General features: G+C 41.3%; 1 protein-coding gene across 1 annotated transcript in view; it reads right to left on the reverse strand.

Moving 5' to 3' along the window:
• The window catches only part of LOC122797762 (serine/threonine-protein phosphatase 6 regulatory ankyrin repeat subunit A-like), a 2341865-nt gene that overhangs the window by 1229413 nt on the left and 1088542 nt on the right, over nt 1–23910 (reverse strand). The window contains exon 15 of the mRNA XM_044066284.1: nt 21881–21997. Within this exon, the coding sequence (XP_043922219.1) occupies nt 21881–21997 (117 nt within the window). The remainder of the gene's footprint in view (nt 1–21880; nt 21998–23910) is intronic.

The raw sequence follows: 23910 nt of genomic DNA on the forward strand, positions 1-23910 counted from the left end.
TAAGAACACTGTAAACTCCTTGCTAACAGTCAGTGAGTCCTTGCAGATGAGATGATCTGTGCCAACATGAATTAAAATAGCTCCATACTCACTTACATTAATGTGCTCTAAGGTCTTTCTCACATCTTATATTTTTGTTCCTGGCAAGCATAACACTATTCAATGTTCATTATCTTCTATGCAAATACAAGTATCAGTCCCTCTAATATCCTACTACAAGTATTTCACTTCTGATGAGAGCTGAAGAATCTCCAGCTTGTAATTCAGTAATATCTGCTCTATGTATTGTTTAAAAGGAATGAACTTCATCATTATTAATCTTATCAATCTCACTGTTTTCATTGCTTATTATGTTTGCACGCACACAATTCTCATCCATCTGGCTTTGTACTTCCACAGCTTGAGCCATGTTGTTAACTTCGGTCTTTTTCCTCTTTTAGCTTACAGTAATGCATTCCAATCGTTCCAAATTCAGTTTTGATTTATTCCTTTCCATCTGCCCCATGTCTTTTTTTCTCTACCTTCTCTTTTGGAAAAAGTATACCATTTTCTGTAGACTGAAGGTTTTCTGACAGAACAATGTTATTCCCTGTAATCTGTTATTTTACATAACAAAGCAGTGTCCTTTGTAGTATGTATTACCTTTGCATTACAGATATTAATGAATTTGTATTCCTTCCTTGTAACTTGTTGAGAACTTCTTCCTTTCTTTCTCTTTTTACTTTCTGACATGCTTTGAATCGTCAGATTGCTATCCAGAATTCCAAAGCTATCATCGCTAGTATCATGTTTCATAGGAGTTGAGAGACTTACTGACACTTCCTCTACTAAATGCATTCTGTTTGCACTTTGCCTAATATTATTAATCTTATTAGTCCAATCATTAATATATGTAACAACAATTATCCAAGCTGTGCCAATTACAATCATCATGAGTAAGTCTAGATTTGCTACTAATAATGGTAAGCAAATAATTCGTTTGACATGAGGAACATACGTCACTGGTGTTATCAGATGGTACCTTTCAATATACATAGCTTTTAATGTCCTGTAGTAGATACGTGTGCTTTAGCAAACCATTAATGCCATACTCATTTAAGGAATGCATTTTTAGCAACAAACGAATAAAGAATTTTAAAAGAAAAGGATAATCAAAATCAGTTACCACAGAATTCAAAGAAATTTTAAGTCAACTTCGATGAGAAAATTCACAGAAACAATATACAATAAAATATTAAATTAAGTGCAATAAACTCTGACCTACCACAACAGTTGTGCCAGTCACACAAAAACTGGCTTTCCTTTACGCCTCTCATGAACACACACAGAGTTGATTTCTGCTCACTTTCTCAACCAGTCACACCTCATTATAACAGTAAAGATCAATAAACTGCAAATCAACATAGGATTGCTTCAGATAAGCTATGGAAGCTCCTGTTTGGTATCTACTTCTCTGAAGTCCAGGCCAACACAAAGGGACTCTGGCTGCAAAGTTTGCAGATAATTGCAAGTTGGGAGCTATTATTAACTCCCCAAGTGATGCTGACATCCTACATAAAGGCCCCACTGAGACCAACGACTGGTGTCAGAACCATGGCCTTAAGCTCAATGCCAAAAAATGTGTCATCATCCTCTTTGGGAAAAAACCCATGACTTACCACATCGATGGTAGTCCACTGAATGCAGACAGTGTTATAAGAGATCTGGGAACACAGGTTGACAGCAACCTCTCTTTTGACCACCACATTGTGACTGTGGTCAGAAAGTCCTTCTATGTGGTACATGTCATTATTAAGGGTTTTGCATCTAGGAAGAAAGAGATCATTGTCTCCCTCTACTCTTCTTCATTAAGCCAATCATCGAGTACATGCCCCACTTGGCATGTACCTCACTAGACACCTGCAACAACTTGAGAGGCCACAAAAGTACCTCACAAAGAGGATCCTAGGCCTTAAACACTTGTCCTATATGGACAGACTCAAAAAACTCCAACTATTCTCTACCTCATACCGCCTACTTAGAGGCAAGCTCTGCTTGACTTACAAAGCCATGTCTGAACCAGCTGTGTTAGAAATGCTACATCTAAAGAAATCCCAATCCTTCCACACCACATATTCCAGAGACCTCAACCTCATTACCACAATTAACAGAACATGCTGGAGGGACAGGTTCATAATCCAGAGACTGCCCATGATATGGAATCGACTTCCCATACATGTCAAACAGAGCACCTCACTGACCTTCTTCAAGAGAAATTTTGAGAGTGGATGGGAAGTAGAAAATTCATCCCAGGGATCACTCCAGTGGCTCTACTTGACAGAGGCACTGGGAACTAAGATCGGTTGGCATGATGCCAGGGTAATCCTATGGGCTAGGCTTGTAAAGGCTCCAGAGCCATTAGCTTAGTACACACCTATGAACCTATGAACCTTTGACTGTCCTCTTTGAAGTCTGTGGAATTTATAGCTGATTATGCTTCTTGGGATAGATAGAGTTTGTCTAATATCCAACTCCTTCTATCAACAATCAGTGAAAATTAGATGTAAAACAACAAAATATAAATCAAAGTAAATATTCCTGTATACAAGCTACCCCATTCTTCCTACAAACAGTAAAAATGGAGGTAAGAAAATATAAATCTAAATAAATCTTCTCTTACCAGACAATTGCACAGTCAATCGCAAACCAACACAGGACTGTTTCAGATAACTTCTATACTATTCTTTCTGCAGTTTGTGTGAATTTAGACCTGACTAGGTCCCTTGGGATACCTTGAGTTTGCCTGCCTAAAATCTATCCCTTTCTAACAACAAATAGTGAAAATTATTGGCAAAACAACAAAATATAAATCAAGGTAAATCTTCCTGTCTACAAGCTATCCCCTTTCCATAAACAGTGAAAAACAGCGGAAAAGGTAAAATATAAATCAAAATAAAGTTCCTCTTACCAAGCAGTTGCACACTAAATCACAAACCAGTACAGGATTGTTTATAATAAGATCTGACTGAAAGCAACTCAGCTGCAGAGACAAGGTAAAGTCACCAAAGGAACACTTCAATTGTGGCTAATTTCCATGTCACTGAATTGAACAATGGCTGTCAGACCTGTCCATACTAGTGTTTTTCCTACTAGTCCATACATTTCAATAGCATAAGCACACACACACACACACACGCGCACACACACACACACACGCACACACACACACACACACACACACACACACACACACACACACACACACACACACACACACACACACACACACACACACACACACACACACACACACACACACACACACACACACACACATACACACACACACACACAGATCTCAGCAGGCACACATACAGACACACATTCCCAGACATTCATATCACACACACACACACACACAAACACACACACACACACACACACACACACACACACACACACACACACACACACACACACACACACACACACACTAAGGTTGCCACCCATCCCGCTGTTAGCGGGACACTCGTCGGTTGAGCTGCCTCATCCTATTGCCTGCTGTGCAAAGCAGCGGGACTTGAAAAGTCCCGCTTTTCAATCGCACAGAATTGCCATGAAAAAGCCGCAATAACTTCCGGCTTTTCCACAGCAATTCAGTTACGTCACCAACCTGGACCTGCAGGCAAAGCTGCTGCCTGTTAGGTCTGGGTGCTTTAATTCGTGCAGCAATTAGCTGCAATTCATGAAAGGGGTGGGGATTGGGGCAGGAAGAGCACTGCAAAGATTGCGGCTGTAGGAGCGCTTTGTTTTAAGTGCTTCGCTAAAATAAGACTGAGATTTGCTTTTTTTTTCTAATGAGCCAGCCATCCATCCATTTAACCAGCCAGCCAGCCATCCATCCAGTCAGCCAGCCAGCCAGCCATTCATCCAGCCAGTCAGCCATTCATTCATCCAGCCAGCCATCCATTCATTCATTCAATCAGCCAGCCAGACATCTATCCATTCATGCAGCCAGCCATCCATCCAGCCATCCATCCATTCATTCAGCCATCCATCCATTCATGCAGCCAGCCAGCCATCCATCCATTCATGCAGCCATCTATCCATTCATGCAGCCATCTATCCATTCATGCAGCCATCCATCTGTATAGCCAGGCATCCATTCATTCAGCCATCTATCCATCAAGCCATCCATCCAGTCATTCAGCCATCAAGCTGCTACTCCCACCAACCAGCTAACCATGGCAGCAGCCAGCCAGCCAGTCAGCTAGCCACTCCAGCAGCCAGCCAGCTAACCACTCCAGCAGCCAGCCAACCAGTCACCCCAGCAGCCAGCTAGCTAGCTAGCTAGCCACTCCAGCAGCCATCCATCGTACCCATAGCAGCATCTCCTTCACCTCTCCTGTGGTGATGTCATGGTAGAGGGTGTGGTCAGTGTTATATTGGTGACACCCCATGTCCCACTTTGGCCCGCTTAAAAGGTGGCAACCCTAACAAACACACACACATGCGCACACAAACATTATCAAAGCCCCTGAACACAAGTGTCGACAAACTTGCTCCAACTCACAAAAAGTACAGTTTTGTACCTACCATAAATGCAGATGTTCGAGTGTATATACTGCTGCAGTCATCACACTTGGGTTATCCTGCCATCAGGCGGTCCCGCAGTCAGCTGAATCCCAAAGTCTTGGTCCGGCGTTGGTTGTCATCGCTTCTTCCCTGACGTCAGTGCGACAGGGGTATAAAAGAGGCAGCCAACGCCATTTTCTTCAGTTTTTCTTGCCCCAGATGTCAGGTGCCCCCAACTAGGAAGGCAATACAAATAACTATTGAAAAATACCTTAGTAGATAAACAATAGTACTAGCTGTTAGCAAATACACCATATAGACATGCATCCAATTTATTGATGTACATGGAGTTATAACTAACACCCTGGTATGTAGAGGGGATGGTGGGAGGGTAACCTGGACTGCAGCAGTATATACACTCGAACATCTACATTTATGGTAGGTACAAAACTGTACTATGTTCATCATGTTATACTGCTGCAGTCATCACACTTGGGTTGAATCCCAAAGCTATGGATGGGGTGGCTGGTACTAAACTGAGTTAGGTGAAGCTAGGATGCCCTGCAGAACTGCAGTGGCAAAACCAGCTCTGGTTTTTGAGTATAATGGAAGGTGGTAGTGCTTGGTAAAGGTGTGCACTGAACTCCAAGTAGCTGCCTCCAGAATGTCCTTGGTTGGAACCCCCCTGAGAAAGGCTGATGAGGTTGCTGTAGCCCTGGTAGAATGGGACCTAATATTAACAGGCACTGCTTTCCCATGGTGCGAGTAGCAAAAGCAGATACAATGTGCTATCCATTTGGAGATGGTCTGTTTTGAAATAGCCTTTCCCTGTGAACCTGCAGCATAGGATACAAAGGGTTGGTCAGTTTTTCTGAAGGTATTTGTCTTATCCAAACAGTAACGTAGCTGTCTGTGAATGTCCAAAGAGTGAAGGAGCTTTTATCCTTTATTCTGGGGGTTTGGATTAAAGGTGGGCAAATGAATGGTCTGATTCAAAGCCACACTGGATACTACCTTTGGCAGAAAGGTAGGGTTAGTTCATAAAGAGACTCTGTCCTGATGGAAAATGATGAAAGGTTCCACTGCCATGAGTGCCTGTAGTTCTGAGACCCTGTGTGCTGAGGTGATAGCCAGCAACAGAGCTGTTTTCCATGACAAGTATTGTAGTTCTGCTGAGAAGGCTGGTTCGAAAGGAGGCAGTGTTAATTTTTCTAAGATGAAGTTGAGGTCCCAAGCTGGTGTTGGGGGTTTTCTGGGGGGGGGTTTACATTCTTAGCCCCTCTCAGAAACGGTCTTAGTAAAGGGTGTGAGAATATGGGAGGATCCATATTATATTGAGCTGAAATGGCTGAAACATGGATCTTAATGGATGAGAAAGAAAGGCCTTTGTGTAGCATCTCAGTTAAGTATTGCAGTATTTGAGGAATGTTTGGTATCCCAAGATTTTGGCCTTTAGCCTGGTTCCATGCACAAAATCTTTTCCATATGTCTGAGTAAGCTTTTCTGGTGCTGGGCCTCCTGGTCTCCAAAATGACATTCAGGACGTCATTTGAGAGAAGTGTTGATTGATAATTCAAGGTATTCTCCATGCAGATAAATTTAAAGACCTGAGCTGACTGTGAAGGATCTGAGAGTTTTGCTGAGTCAACAGAAGTGGGAGTTGAGGTAAGATCCATGGAGGGCTGTGAGTCAAGTTCCTTAGTAATGGGTACCAGTGCTGACGTGGCCAGTCCGGAGCAATGAGGATCATCTGTGGTCTCTCTGATCTGACTTTCAGTAATACCTTGGTCAATAGAGGTAGTGGTGGGAAGGCATAGACTGTCAATGCTGTCCAACTGAATGATAGGGCGTCCACTTTCCAGGCTAGGGAATGATAAGTCCTTGTGCAAAATTTTTGTAGTTGGCAATTGTTGGGGGAGGCAAATAGATCTATGTCTAGGCGTCCCCACCTTTGAGTTATCATTGAAAATATTTGTGGGTGTAGTCTCCACTCGTGAGGATCTGCCATATTTCTGCTTAATTCGTCTGCCAATATGTTTTCCTTTCCTGGCAGGAATTGTGCTTGCAGTTGTACTTGGTAAGTCAATGCTGTGTTCCACAAGGTCACTGCCTGTCTGCATAAAGGGTAGGAGTGTGTTCCTCCCTGTTTATTTATGTACCACATACCTGTGGTGTTGTCTGTCCTTATTAGTAGTTGTCCTGGATGCAAGAGGTCCTTGAAGGCTGTCAGTGCATTTTGCACAGCTAACATCTCCTTTTGGTTGATGTGTAGATGCATTTGTTTTGCAGACCATTTGCCCTGTATGCACTGTCCTGCCATGTGTGCTCCCCAGGCATAGTCTGAAGAATCTGTTGTCATAGTTTGGCTTGCTGGAGGTAAGACAAAAGGAAGACCCTTGTTTATTTGACATGATTGAGCCCACCATAGGAACTCTTTTTGAAGGCAGGGAATGAGAGGTATACTTGTTTCGAGGCTGTGCCTGTGCTGAGACCATACACTTTTCAGGTACCATTGTAATTTCCTCATATGCAGCTTTGCATGTGGAACTAGTTGAATGCAGGATGCCATGAACCCCAATGCCTGCAGGATTTTCCTTGCAGTGAGCTGGGTAAAAGTTGCCATCTTTTTGAAGTATTGAGTCAGCTGTTTTTGTTTGTCTGGCGTGAGATAAGCCATCTGGGCCATTGTATTTAAGCTGGCACCCAGGAATATTATGTCTTGTGAGGGTATTAGCTTTGACTTCTTTTTGTTTAGTGTGTACCCTAAGCAACTTAGCAGCTTTGTTACAAATGCCAGATGCTGTAATAGAATGTCCTTGCTGTCTGCTTGGATCAGGCAGTCATCCAGATATGGATAAATTTGTATTCCTCATTGTCTGCAGTATGCAATTACTGATGCCAGGCATTTCGTAAATACTCTGGGCGCAGTAGATAAGCCAAAGGGCAATGCAGAGAATTGATAATGCGTTGTACCTGCCAAAAATCTGAGGTATCGTTTGCAATCTTGTCTGATAGGGACATGCAGGTATGCCTCTTTGAGGTCCAACGTTACCAGCCAAGACTCCTTGCCCAGCATGGGAAGAAGCTGCTGTAGTGTGAGCATTTTGAATTTGGGCACCTCCAGGTATGTGTTTAGAGTTGAGAGGTATAAAATGGGTCTCCAGGCTTTGTCCTTTCTTGGTACTAGAAATAGTCTTGAGTAAAAACCTTGACCTTGCTCCTTTGTAGGTACCTTTTGAATTGCTTTCATATCCATGAGAGCTGAAATTTGTGTTTGTGCCTCTGCCCATTGGTTTGGAGGCAGATTTGGCATGCTTCTCATCCATGGTAAAGTGTGAAAATGAAATCTGTAGCCTCGGGTAATAATATCCAGAACCCATTTGTCCTTTGTTATGATGCGCCAATTTTGTGGAAACAGAGCCAGCCTTCCTCCCAAAGGTGCTGCCAGGGCAATTTTGCTTGGCAGGCGAAGAGGGAAGTCATTGTGTTTGTTTCCTGAAGGGTTGAGATCTTTCATCTCCACCTCTTTGAGTTGTTGTATGCCATTGTCTAGGCCTGAAAGAACCTTGTGGCTGGCCTCTGCCCCTTGGGAGTCTGTACCTACCCCTTTAGGGTCTGTCTGATGCAGGAAAGGACCAGTTTTTTGATGGCCAGTTTCTGCTGAAATGAGGAGGTTGTACCTGTAAAAAATCTTTAACTGTCTGCATAGATTTTGCCTTTTCTTCCATTTTCTTTAAGACTTCCTCTGCTTTGACACCAAATAACACATCTTTCTGCAATGGAGCATCCAATAACTTTGCTTTGACATGTTCTGGTAAGGCTTGCTCTTTTAGCCAAGCATGTCTACGAATTACAGATCCTGTGACAGCTGCTCTACATGAGGCTTCCAATGAATCAAAACCACACTGTAAGGTATGCTTTCCCACCTGTTCTGCTGCATGCAGCAAATCCTGCATCTCTTTGAAATCAGGTTGATCTGTCTGAGGGATCATTTTCTGCTTTAACTGTGTAATCAAGTACTGCTGGTATTTTAGCATGTGGAATTGGCAGTTTAAGGCCCTCATGGCCAAAGTGGCAGACGTATACACTTTCTTCCCCCATCTTTCTAATGCTCTGGAATCTCTTTCAGAAGGTAGTGGATTCTTAGCAGTAGAGGCCTTAACCCCTTTGGGACCCTAGGAAATGGTTTTGGGGTCTGCAACAGGGCTTTTATATAGAAACTTATGAGAATCAGGAACTCGGTAGTATCTGTCTGGTTTAGCTGGTGCAGGAGGTAAGGTGTCTGGGTTTAGACTAGATTCGGAGTAAACATCATCTGAAATGTCTAAAACTGGAGGAATTGCAAGGGGTCTATGCTGTGGAAGAAGAAGAAACTCACTGAGTCTTTTCTTAGAGTCAGAGTAATCTTGGCTTTCCCAGTGGAAGTGTTCCCTCATGGTGTGTAAAGTTTCCCCAAAAGAGTAGTCTTCAGGGGGAGAGACAGAGGGAATGGACTCTTCAGCATCTGAGTCTTCATAAGGAGGGAAGGAATAATCCTGGTCCTCAGAGTTAATTGAGGAAATGGATGCTTGATCAGAGGAAAGATAATCTTCCTCCAGTCTAGGCCTTTTGTCAGGAGGGGGTTGGGAACCCCTGATAAGCGTAATTAAATCCTCAACCATCTTAAGCATTTGTTTTTTAGGCATAGGGGCCTGAGGGAGGGTCTGTGGACCCGGTTTCCTAACTTTTAAGAGGGCTTTAAGTTTAGCATAAGACTTAATAGAGATAGCTGTCGGTTTGAAGACACCGTCAGAAACCGAAGGCCTGTCCAAAATCTCCGGATCACCGTCAGGGTTGGCGTCCGAGGGGTGAGATGGAACCGGCTCCTGAGGCCCAGCTGATTCGGTCTGGGAGGCCGTCAGAATTTCTAAATCGGCGGTAGTCAGGGGCTGCGTAGGCACCTCACTGAAAACCGGAGAACCGGCGGCAGGCCATGCTGCGGCCTCAGTATCTGGTCTTGGCCTTGGTTGCCTGTCCTTATCCTTGCGTTTTTTAGTCATTGCTGATGTCGGTTGCTCCGACGACATGCTATAGTTAAATTTTCTGCCAAAATAATGTCGGGCGAAATCCGCCCGACGCTTGATTGTACGTTTGTTGAACCTAGCACAAAACCGACAACCAGAGACGTCATGGTCTGGGCCTAGGCAAGGAATACAATAAGAATGAAAATCCTTATGAGGTATTTGCTTCCCACAAGAAATGCAATTATTAAGTTTGTCTGACATCGGTCTGAGGCAAGAAAAGTTTCCCCAACGGGGTACTTAGCTTTAGAGAAGACTTCGGGCTGAAATTCGATTCGAAAATCTCAGGAGCTAGCCAACCGGCACTTGCGAACTGCTTCTGCTTCGGGCACTGCGCGGCAAGAAAGACTGAAGAAAATGGCGCCGGCTGCCTCTTTTATACCCCTGTCACACTGACGTCAGGAAAGAAGCGACGACAACCGACGCCAGACCAAGACTTTGGGATTTGGCCGACTGCAGGACCACCTGACGGCAGGATAACCCAAGTGTGATGACTGCAGCAGTATAACACAATGAACATCTGCTCAATCACACAGCTGCATGCATGCTCAGACACACACATAGACAAGCAGACACACACACATACACACATGTACATTATCCATATCCATTCAGCTGCATTTATGCCCTTACAAGCACAAAGAAAACACACAAACTTATATGCACACATGCACGCGCGCGCACACACACACGCACACACACACACACACACACACACACACACATACACACGCACACACGCACACACATACACGCGCACACACACACACACACACACACACATGTACCCACATCCATAAAGCTGTATTCATGCCCCTACAGACACACAGAAAACACACATACATATCCAAACATGGCTCTGCCATACTTACCTGTACTCATGGTACAAACCCCAACAATTCCCATAGGGATGAACTGGTGTATGCCATTAACAAATGTTGCATACTTTATTCCTTCCCTCTCCCAACTAAATAAATAAATAACTTTTCATAACAAGTCTCTGAATCACTTTGCTGAGATAATCTGGAGTCACTGCCATTTCCGGGGAAGAGTATACGGCTAACTTTAGCTGCTTCCCTGGACTGCTGCATTTGCATGGTCTTCCCCTGTTAGACCAGTCTCTCTGCTACAGCCACCATCAATACAAAACTGCAGTTGGGCAGCAATCTCTGTATCACTCAGGCTTACTGGGATGCAGAAACCATCGGGGTTAAGTCTCCTGTATCATGGCGAGCCTTTCTCAATCCCAGATACTGTTAAAAAAATAGCAAAGGACAAGGCAAAAAGGAGGCTGTTTAGGCTAAATATAAGTCTCAGGCTGCCAAACAGTATATATTTCTACAGATTGCAGGTGGTTATCTTTCTTTTTAATCTAGGCTTATTTTAAGTTTATCCATTTAGATATATAGCATGGCAACTGTGCTCTAAGGACAGAATTGCATTTTCATAGAGTGCATTTTCCTCCCTTCAAAATGATTTGTAAATTGTTATATAGTAAAAGCGTGATCTAGCTATTTGTTCCTTTAGCACTTTGACATTTCTAATTTCTTCAGCTTTCTTAGTCTATCACATGTTGGGTTTAGATGAAATATCACAGCACTTTATTTAGGAATTTATTATATCACCTTGCTTAATATTTTTGTCCAGAAAAATCCTACAAAACAAAGTTTTTATTACATTTTCCCCCACTGAGATCACAAAAGTGTTCAATTATTGAGTATCTGGGGATCCATGTATAGCTGCCTTCTCTCACTTCCTCTGGAACTAGAAGGGTCATATGTTTATATGGTACAAGTGACCATGCCCACTCAAATTTCTGTTCCACTCCATAGTCATTTATAATTGTTTATATTCAGTTAGTAACCATTTTAACTGATCTCTACATATACAGTACTTGCTGCTGTAAAAAAGACACTATTTTAGGCATCTGTGCAATTTAAGGAGGGTTTGGAAAAGCACTGGTTTTGAACCTGAAATCCTAGAAATGAAATTTTCTCTAAAAGTAAACTAAGTTTTGCCACTTTCACAGAAACTTCATTCCTGAAAATTTCTCTGCTTTCTAGTTCAAAACCAACTGATGTTTTGCACATACCACCTTGATATGCACATATGACTGATGTAAGCACCTAACAGCCAAACATCTGAAGAAGCATTTGTACAGCTCCAATACCAACCAAATACTGTTCTGTTGATCACATCAGTGCCTACACTCTGCTACTTAAAAAAATGAGATTTATAGCAGAGTCAGGTCAGTAACTGTTCCATGGTCACCTGTTAGAACAGCCTCAACAAAAACCTATCAACAAGGGAGCATATGCTTTCCAGAAATCATGGGTTATTCTGTAATATATGAGTTGTCTATTGTCTATGCATCCCATCTAGAAAGAATACGTTTGGCTTCTTCTGGATACTACTGTTGTATTCCTGAAAAGAACCTGTGGTGTACAATGGTAACTACAACCTGATAGGTTTAGTCTAAACATGCTTTCCACTACTCCATTTTATATTGTTTCCATTTTGCTTAGACTTGCTGTGTGTAGTTCTGAAAAAAAAAAACAGTATACATGACAATATTAAATCATAATGTCTTTGGAATGTAGGAAGTCTAGCAAGCTAGTACATAAATCACAATACTTTAATGTTAATGTTTAATGGCTAGAAGTACCAAAAGTTATTGCTGTTTCCTTAGGTAAACATACAGACGGTTACTTATAGTGTTCCAACTGAATATTATAAAAAGCTTTACAGGCACTTCTCATTCAGTGAGTCAGTCCAGTCAGGCTTTGCAGTCCTAGCTGATCGTCTGACATTTAAGGACAATTGAGATGCAGTCTGCTTTGCTTGTATTACAGAATTTGAATCTTCTGCCTTCAAGATGTCTATTATTATTTTTACAAACTACAAGTTACTTTTAACTAAAGCTATCACTACCATCTTTTGATTTAGTTTGTGGTGAAGCCGTTTGTGAACCACATGATAAAGGAACAGTATTTCAGTTGCAATATCTCCCTAATGACAAGAGATGTTTCTGCAAGAAGAAAATAATGACTCTACCAGTGTGTCTTGGAACTTTTAGGGCATTTTTTCCTAATTTGTATCTCAGTGCAGTATGTAATTGAAAGTATTTACGTGTACACTAGGAAAGGTAACATTCAAGACCATTGTCAGTGCACTACATTTTTACTATCTGTTCTAAATAATATAAATGTTAATTTAGCCACTGGCCGGTGAAAATTCTATATTAGGGGTGGTTCCTTCCTAGACAGTCACGGTGTACCAACATAAGGCATAGATAGTATTAAGCTTCATATAATTCATCAGATATTCATTAACAGATATTTACAGTAGCTGAAAAGCCAGTATTGAGGACTGGGGGAATGTCTGAGCTCATATGCATAGAGATAATGATAAACCATATACAAAGCCGAGGAAATTCCATCCATCCTTACATTTCTGGAATCACTTCAATTCTGAATTTGAGATATTTATTTTTAGTGTATTAAACAGAAGGCTACAGCTCCCGGAGTTAAATTTTACTGAAACATGGATGCAGACCTGCACTGTAAGATGAGAGTGTCCAGTCTGCTGATGAGGACATTTTTTACAACTGGCGCTAGCTGTATTAGTGCTATATCTTTTCATAAAACTATCCTGCAGCTAAATAAAAAGGCCATTTTTTTGTAATGTACTCCAGGAGTTTAATATAGCACCCTTTGCAGAACTCTGCCTGGATAAGTTAAGTAAAGGAAAATAAAAGTTACACAATTTAGAGAAATCTCTTTGCATCTAGGCCAACTAATGTCTATTTAGATGTCTTAATCTTGTGTCACATTCCCAGTAGTAAATCATTTATTTACCAATAATAAAGATTTGGTCAGGACTGGCCCTGATAAGCACAATAATTTAACAAGCATTGATTAAGTTCATGGGTTAGAATTGAACTACGAAAAATGCAGATGGTCGCTACAGCTTTAAAAAGTTGACCTTACTAACAGCAAGCATTGAAATTGTCACTAGTAAAGTCTTCAACACTAAAATAATTCCTGAATTTAGTGGATTACCCTACCACTCTGTCTTATACAATATTATGTTGTATGAACAGTATTATGACAGTAAACTACAGATGGGTGTGCTTACATCATTACCTTTCTTGCCCGTTGAGCTACAATGTATCTGCTATATAGGCAAATGCCAATATACTGCCAGTGTATTATATATAAGGTTACAGGAATAGTTGTTTTGCCAGCAGGTGTGTGAGTTATCACAACTTATCAAAGCCACTGTTAGTCATGTATTGCTACAGCCAAATATGCCTTTCTTGACTATGATACTTTACCTCTGTTTACTGTTTGATCACTGATGTACAACTGTGGAACTTGTTGTATCTTTCGGCTTTTCCTGGTTAGGGGTCGCCACAGCGGAACTCCGGTCCGCTAATGATTGGAAGTAGATTTTTACATACCGAGTTGCCAGCTCTGACGCATAACCTTCAACAAAGGTAAGCCCATTCATGCATGTCTCCACACAGAAGACGCTTTAGCTGAGAATCGAACAGGACAACGTCTTTCTGTGAGGCGACAATGCTACCGCAGCACCACCACCGCATGTACAACTGTGGAACTAGTGTATAAATAACTAAGGGTGTGTGGGGGCAATGCAACAATGTTGAGGGAGTTTGGGATAAAGCCCTTAGTGGTTATTTGTGTAGCTAGTGTTTCTGCATTGACAAAATAACTGCTAAAGAAAGTTTTACTATGAATGATGTACCTATATTTATATTTGTAGCTATATCTATATAGTAAAAACTACAAGAAAAAAACAGCCAAGCTTGAGTTTTCACTGCATGATACTAGCGAAAACTGTATAGTTTGTCTGGGTTTTTCTTGCAGTTTTTATGGCATATCTATTGCTAGTGGTGTTTTGCTTTATTGGCCTGAATACAACAGTAAGGACTTAAAAAGTGAAAGTAAAAAGTCACATGCATTCAGAATCCAAATAGTTAAAGCCCTGCTATATCCTTAAGTGGCAATTTGCATATATCCTCATGAGCCTCCACTACAAAGGGTTCCACAGTGAAAGCTTTAGTTTTGCTTGATCTTTCATGTAGTTTTTATTAAGTGGTTTGTCAGAGTGACCATTTTACCCTTTGTTATGGATGTTGTTTGGGATATTTTCTGATTACCCTAATGTTTAGAACAGCAAAATATCATTGTTTTCCCACCTTTTCTCGACTAGTTTAGACCAGTATACAGGCTTTGCTGTATTCTGGACTGTGGTGTAGTTCCTGTGTTGTCCATTGGCTTATTTGGATAGAAGGAAGTTTCTTTGCTCACCAGTGGGAGTGGGGAGCCTTAAGCAGCCTATCTGTCCCTGAAGGAGTGACCTCAGCACAAGAGCTTGTAGTAATTGGTCGTTTTGGACCATTTCCAGCTCTTTTGAAGTTCCCTGTTTAAAATCCGCCTCTGAGCGTTTTTTCTGGCTATACTACTCAGAAACAGCTCCTCGTGGTCCTGCAGAGTGGTGCTAGCAGCAGAGAACTGAGGAAAAATGGCTACTTTCCTGATCTAAGTATTTTGTTTTTTTTTTGCTGTTTTACCTGAGAGACCTTCTTTTTCTTACTTTGAACAAGTTTAAACTGCTTTATCACCTGTTTTTTGCATTGTACATTATCTGCACTTAAGTTACAGTTGGTCGAAAGTTTGTTTTTTAAATTTAACTGTTGAGGCTGCCCACTAATGTGCGCTAGCCTATGTAAGTGATTTATTACTGTTTTTCCTAAATTTCTGTGTACTTTTTAACCATGTCGAGTGGTATATTACTGACGTCCTCTCCAGTTCAGCTGGTTAATCTGGGAATCCTGAGACAATGTTACAATTGTCTCATGTACACAGACAACCCTCTCCTCCTCCCAACAAACACAAACACATGTGAGAGATGCAACTATATAGCCAAACTGGAGGCCAAACTGTCTCAACACAGGACTAGCAAGACAAGTCATGAGGAGAAGGTAACCACACACACAACAAACCCAGTCTCACATAAACCAACCACAACTGCAAACCAAACACATAAAAACACAAAGACATACTCGGAGGCTCTAATAAAAAACTTACCAAAACAACAGAGGCTCCCAAAGCAGACACCCAAGAAAACACCACCACAAAACACTGCACATGCAACACATAGTACACAAAGTCAGTGTGCCAAACAATCACAGCCCTTAAGGCGAAACACCATGCCTGATACACTAGTAATAGGTGACTCTATACTTAGACACACTGACGTCCCACTTACCAGGCTGAACAAAGAGAGGGTAACGGTGAGCTGCCTGTCGGGTGCTAGGATCCGCCACATAACACAAGCACTCAGGTCACTCCAAAGCAAGTACAAATATGACTCCATCATTGTCCATGCCAGCGTGAATGACCTGAGACGTACCTCCTTGGACTACATGAAAAGAGACATAGAGGAGCTCTCTGATTATGTAGCCCAGGCCGGTATGACCCTGACCCTGAGCAGAATCTTGCCCTCACCAAGAATGATGCCAGAATACAAAGACAAGATGATCAGCTTTAATAATTGGCTCAATTACTGGTGTCATTCTAGGGGGATCCAACGTCTGTCTGCTTGGGATGACATGCGGGACAAGCCACGCTGCTTCGCAAGGGACGGCTTGCACCTGTCACCACTGGGCTTCTGGATATTGGCTAAGGCTCTTGCCACCCCCATAGTGCCTTTTTTAGGCAAGGCTCAAAAGGCAAACCCACCGCCTTAGAAAACAAAAAAGGAAAAAAACTAAGGGTAATGCTGCTCAATGCCAGAAGTCTAAATCTCAAGATGCAGGCTCTTGAAGCACTCCTCAGTATGGAAAGCATCGATGTCTGTGCAGTAACTGAAACCTGGTTCAAGGCTCCTGACAGCACCCCAGCCCTACCAGGTTATACCTCGTATCATGCTTTTCGGCCCCAAAACCTGGGCCGAACCACAAAAGGAGGGGGAGTGTCCATATTCATTAAAGACACCCACACCTCCAGGTTAGTGGCAACGCACGAAGCATCGGAGACCATCCATGTGCAACTAACCGTAGGCAAAACTGCTATACAACTTGTAGCATGTTACAGACCACCCTCTCAATCTCAGGAACTCCATTCAGCCTTCCTGAAGACACTGGAGGATATGAATGTCTCACCAAACACCATCATATTGGGAGACTTCAACTACCCAAACATAGACTGGGTGCACTATTCAAGCCCCAACACCCTAGCCCAAAGGTTCCTGGAATTCATCAACTCAAATGCGATGGAACAACTAGTCACCTCCCCAAGGGGAAATAATATACTTGACCTGATCATCACAAACATGGGGACAAAATAGTCAACACCAGAAGTATACCCCTCACTAGTGAGATCAGATCACAAACTAATAACCCTAGATATTCATATCCCACCTCCACCCCCAGCACAAAAGACCACAGTGAGAAACTTCTCAAAAGCTGGCTTTACACTCCTTAAGGCTGAAATGGTATCCTTCAAGCCCCCTGGGCCAGTGGAAACCATATCCCACACTGCTGAATCCTTCACAAATGCTTTCTACGGACATCTCCAAGAATGTATGGATCATGCAATCCCAAATAAAACCAAGATCCTTTCCACCAAAGGCAGGCATCCTATCTGGTGGACCCCAGCCATAAACAAACTTTATAACAAGAGAAGGAAGCTACTGCAAGACAGAGCAAAATCCTGTAAAGGGAAGGCATCTCTGATCAGCACTAGCAAAAAACTACGTTCGCTCATAAAATCATCAAAGGCCAACTTTGAGAGAAAAATCGCTAATGACACTAAAGATAACCACAAGGCCTTCTTCAGTTATGTTAGAAACCTGGGTGGAAACCCTCAGATATGCTCAGAGTTAGTTCATAACGGCAAAAAATACACTGAACCCACAGATATTGCCAACATACTGGCAGACAGGTTCAGTGCAAATTTCTCCCCTCCCTCTCCCCCAAAAGATGAAATAATTATCTCAGCTGAATGCAACCTCCCTGACATCTCAGATGTCCAGGTGAGAGCTGCTCTTTAAGAAAGCTAAAAATACAGCATCCATGGGACCAGACGGTGTCCCGGGTTGCGTGCTACATGAACTCCTAGAGGAGCTTAACCCACACATAAGAATGCTGTTTAATCTTAGCCTTGCTACAGAATATGTCCCTGAACACTGGCGTACAGCAACAGTGGTCTCACTCCACAAAGGTGGCACCTCTACGGACCCTGGAAACTACCACTCCATAAGCTTGACCAGCCTGGTCTGCAAAGCTATGGAAAGGATCATTATGGAACTCATAAACAAAGACATCGGGCACCTACAGACAATTGACCCTACCCAGTTCGGCTTTGTAAAAGGCAGATCCTGCCTTCTAAACCTGGTGGACTTTTTTGAAACAGTCACTAGAGCCATCGATGAAGGTAAAGCAGTTCATACAGCCTACCTGGATCTGGCAAAAGCCTTCGACACAATACCCCACTCAGGCATCATAGACAAGCTCAACAGCTTAAATGTAAACCCGTTTGTCACAAGATGGGTTGCAAACTGGCTAAAGGACAGAACCCACAAAGTCAGAATAGATGGAGCTATGTCAGACTCTAAGCCAGTCACAAGTGGAGTCCCACAGGGCTCTGTCTTGGGACCCCTCTTGTTCGGCATTTATTTCTCAGACATGCAGGCAAACATAGGGGGGTTGTGGCTGACAAAGTTCGCAGATGACTGCAAACTAGGTGCCATAGTCGATACACCAGCTGACACATGCATCCTTCAGAAGGGCCTCACAGAAACAGATGACTGGTGCCGGAGTCATGGCCTTAAACTAAATGCCAAAAAATGTATAGTCATCCCCCTTGGAAAAAACAAAGTACCCACAAATTACGACATAGGTGGTAATCCATTAAGTATGGAAAAAGTAATCAGAGACCTGGGGACCCAAGTTGACAGTGACCTCTCATTTGACACCCACATCGCCAAAGTGGTTAGAAAGACCTTCTACCTTGCCCACCTTATCATGAAGGGATTCACATCCAGATCAAAGGATGTCATTGTACCCTTATATTCCTCCCTTATCAGGCCTATGATTGAGTACAATGCCCCATTTGGTATGTACCTCACCCAGCACCTGCAGCAGCTGGAGAGACCCCAAAAGTACCTTACCAAGAGGATCAAGGGTCTCCAACATATGTCATATGCTGCCAGACTAAAAAAGCTCCAGCTCTATTCAGTAGCATAACGCCTGCTCAGAGGTGATCTGTGCCTGACGTACAAGACCATGTCCAATTCGGAATTAATGGACATGCTCCACCTCAAAAAATACAAATCCATCAGAGCCATGAGAGCTAAAGATCTAAACCTCAGCACAAATATGAATAGAACATGCTGGAGGGACAGATTCATAACCCAGAGGCTTCCCACTCTCTAGAACAGGATCCCAGTCCATGTTAGGCAGAGCCCCTCACTGACTCTCTTCAAGAGAAATCTTAATGAATGGATGGGTGATCGTAGGTTTACCCCGGGGGTCATCTCTGTGTCATTACTAGACAGAGGCACAATAAAATAAATTTAATTTGTACACTTTTGTATCATTACATGGGGTGGCGAAAGCCACATATACTTTGGCTAGGCTTATAAATGCCCTAGGGCAGATAGCCTAGTATTATACTATGAAACTATGAAACTTGTTTTTAAGCCCTGTGTTCCTAAAGTATGACCAGACTCTGTCACACATTCATTGTTAGGAATTTTTTTAAGTGAAATCCATGGTAAATACAAATGAATCCTATTAATTCATTAAAATAACTTTTTTATAAGTAAAACCAGCATATTTTAACCATCCACTGGCCTTCCTAGTTGAAACTGTTAATAAGCCATTAGTATGTGTTCCACATTTTGCCCATTTGTTCCACATTATGAGGACTAGTGTCCCTCATTTTGGAGATGGAAGATTGAGAGCTATGCCACTGAGCTAAGAAATAAAGGGCACAACGTGGCATATCTACAGCTAGTGGTGTTTTACATTATTGGAATGAATGCAACAGTAAAGACTTAACACTGAAACTAAAAAGTCATTTTACATGCCATGTGACTGAAACACTGGTATGTCCTTAAGGAGTAATTTACATATATCCAATGGACCTCCACTACAGGAGTTTTAAGGCATTATACAGCAAAGACTGGCTTTGCTGGGGCTTTTCTTGTAGTTTGTAATAAGTGGTGTGTGTGTGTTCGACCTTTCTACCTTTCAGTTTAGACATTATTTGGTATATTTTGCAGTCTTCCTAATGTTAAGGACATCAGGCTTGTTTTTAAACTCTGTGTGTTTTTAAAGTACAGATAAACAATCAGCTTAAGCAGCACTGATAAGCTCAGAAAAAGGGGCAAAACATGGTATGTCAACAGCTAATGGTGCTTAGCTTTATTGTTCTGCATGCTTTAGTAAATACTTAAAAAGTGAAAGCAAAATGTCATGGACATTCAGATGTCATGCAACTGAATCACTGGTATGAATATAAGGAGTCATTTGCGCATATCCCATGAAACTCCATTACAGGAGGTTTAGTGTATTCCACAGTGAGGTCATTAGCTTTGCTCAGTGTTTCTTACACTTTTTATTAAGTGATTTGTCTGCGTGCCCTTTTTACCCTTTGGTTTGATTTAGATAGATAGATAGATAGATAGATAGATAGATAGATAGATAGATAGACGGGTCTATATTAGTTCGCCAAAATGCCATTTCAGCAAACATCTAATCAGTGACACCAATTCAGTGAAAATCATTTCAGCAATTCTCTGAATTTACCAAGGGCAAAGAAGTAGTTGGCCAACTACACAACTTTGCCCTTTTCTCCACTCACGGAGTTGATATATATAGTTGGGGGGGTGTGGGTTCGATTTGCTTAGATGTCGGCCCATTGTGCTGTAGGGCAAGTATTTTCTTGCCCTTTTGTAAATTCAGCTAATCGCTGAAATGATTTTCACTGAATTGGTGTCATTGATTAAGTATTTGCTGAAATGGCATTTTAGAGAAATAATATAGACCCAGATAGATAAATAGAAATACAGATATGGATCTAGATATAATTATGTCACCCAATTCTCAAAAGATCAAAACTCAAAAAACTAAAGCCATGAAGAAACATTTTAAATCTATTAGCCCCCCAGACTTACACACCCCACACCCTGACACCCACACACCCACAGCCACACACCCACAGCCACACACCCACACACACTCCCTGCATCTCACACATACCAACTCTGAGATTGCATAGCACCAAGAAGAGGGTAGATTTCCATCCCCCTAATATAGTACCAAACTTACACAAACAAATGCCAGCAAAACCTCTTCAACCATCAAAAGTAATGTTGAATATTCTGATTGTTTGAAAAACTTACATGCGATTCTACACAGATAGATAGAACGCTACACAAATGTATATACTGTATGTGTGTATATGTGTATGTTTATATAAAATGTTTTCTTCCTTCTCCCTCTGGCCAGCCATCAGCCCCCTCCAGTAGCCTTGTGTTCACTCATTCCCATGATGGGGTAGGAAATGACCAGCGGGGCTGTCATTAAAGAAATCCTGGTGTGTGTGATCTGTCATTCCCCACCATTCCACCCTTCTAACTGTACCTTATTGTCTCTGTGGTGTCATGGAATGAAGCACCGACTGTGACCCAGACAACCCAGATTCAATTTAAAATAAAGAGCTGAATAAATTTTGGTTCTGTGAAAGTATAAGAAAATTGCCTTTATGTATTTTCCTCATTAAAACTATCCTAACGTGTTCTGAATCACCAGAATATACAATTATACCTCAAATGTTAAGACAAAATTCCCAAACTTTCTAGATGTTTGGGAATTTTGTGAATAACCAGAATTTCTAATTGTAACTATGTCTTTAGAAACTTCTGGATCTTTTATTGTGTGGTCTCTGAAGGAGGAAAATAAACACGAGTGGTTAAAACAGTGGCTGAATGAAGAGGACTCCCTTTTATTTACCGAGTCATTGAAAAGTCTAATTTTCACATTCTTTTTACCTAAACAAGAAATATCTTATTATAGTAAAGCGATAATCAAATGCAACTCTACTTGCTTATGGGATTTAAACCATCTTGAAAATATGTAAATAATAAGTTTCTCAAATTATTGTATACATTCTGTGAAGAGATACAACCATGGTGTTAACAGAATGAGTATACCATGTTACATAAAATAATACCTTTGCTTGTTTGTTGATAGACAATTGCATTCTGTTGGCAGGAATATGCTTCAGGATTTCAAGGAGAACCTCTTTGTTTCCAACACGGGCACAATAGTGCAAAGGAGTCTCAGATGTCTGTTGCCCAAAAACATAAAAGGTAAAAGCCAATTAAACAGCTTATTAAAATGGCATGTTAGGAAAAGTTTAAAGTTTAGCTTGTTAACACTGGAATATGCCATTTTGATGAAACTATGAACAACAATGTATTCTCTATCATTTCCTATTGTCAGAGGTATAACTGAAAAACACTTGACTAATTTACTATTTCTTCATGGCACCCCAAAAATATGTCAGTAGTGTAATTTGACAATTGCCATTCCATTTGATATGTACTGGTAAGTGGGTGAGCAGTAACAAAGTACAATGCAATATATCAGGTGACTTTGGTCATAAAGGCAGTTCATCAAAAGAGAATTTGTCACCTTTTCTTTCATCTAATCCTCTTCCATCAAATGCTTTACAACCATTTGTAGGGAATTTTACTGCAAGATCATTGAATAGGGGGAAAGGAAGTTTTCCTTTTTTCCCGCTGCTGTGCAATCTCATATCTATCTATCTAGCTAGCTAGCTATATTTATGTATATATGTAGATAAGCAGACACATGTTTAATTATTCAAAAAACATTATGCTTCATGTGGACAAATAACTTGTGCTTCACTGTTGTTTTTTTTATCTTTTTTAATAGCTACAGGTATTCCTCGAGGATTGTCACATCCTTATGAAGCAAAAAAATAACCCCTTGGAAGACTTGAAAAATATTACTAAGCTTATTACAGGCGAAGGTTTTCACTGTAGAGTGAGTAGAAATATGTTTTTGTCTGAATCATTACAATACAAAAATACATATTTTTATGGGGTCTATATCACTTCGTCAAAATCTCAATCCGTCTAAACCCTATTCATTGAATGTAAAACATCGAAGACCATTTCAGTGAACGCTTAGATCAGCAAAAAGTTTTTTTAGGGAGAAAAATGACTTGGCTACCAGAGCAACCATAAGACAAGCTACATAATTTTAAACTCACCAAGGTGGGGGGCTGTGCCCCCCCCCCCCAATTATATATACCAACTCAGATATCACACTACACTGGGAAAAGGGGCAAATTTGTAATAGCGGCCAACTAACTCCTTTCCCTGGGAAAACCTTTCACTGATGTTAAGTGTTCACTGAAATGATCTTCGATGTTTTAAGTTCGATGAATAGTGGTTCAGCGGACTGAGGTTTCGACAAAGTGATAGAGACCCATTTTTATGTCATTTGTGAACATTGCATATTGTGCCCTATTTTGTTTTATAACATTAAGTGTTGACATGAATGAAAGAATGTAAATGTTGATTACACACTGAGATGGCTGTGGAAGTGTCATTCATTCATTTATATCAATGTTGTCTCTAAAATCAAGCTACTCATATGAGTTTTTTCACTAATTTCTTTTCTCTCCAAACTACCTACATCCTTGGAGGTAATACGCTTCTAGGTCAGGGTATAAGGATATGCACACAAGGAAAATTTTAATAGAAAAGAGTTTCTGGGATGTTTCTCTTGTGGAGTTGCTTAGCTTGTAATACTCTGAATGTGTTTTAGGTGTCCCTATAACAGGACTCAATATTGTATTATACCATGAATCCTTATCTTTCTCCCCAGGTACATTAGAAAGTGGTGCAACATTAATTTTTTTTTTCAAGTAGTACCTTACTGCAATACATTATCTTAAAAAATATTTTTGTATGGGCATTTGTCTTAGAAACTGTGAACTATGAAGGACATACCAACTGTTTATTCACCTGAAGTCCCCACAAATGAAGGAAGATGGCTTTCAGCTTCTTATTTGTATGCTGTATCTTGGTTGCAGATCCTCAAAGATTGAGAAACAGAAAATGGTGAAATTTATTTATTTATTTCAGTTTGATTACCGGGGAAGTCCACTGGGCCAAGAAGTGCCCATTTTCAGTTGAGGCCCGGGGAGAAAAGTTATTAAAGACATAA

This window comes from Protopterus annectens, chromosome 3.part1, assembly GCF_019279795.1.
Source record: "Protopterus annectens isolate FY-2018-M chromosome 3.part1, PAN1.0, whole genome shotgun sequence".
Classification (NCBI taxonomy): domain Eukaryota; kingdom Metazoa; phylum Chordata; order Ceratodontiformes; family Protopteridae; genus Protopterus; species Protopterus annectens.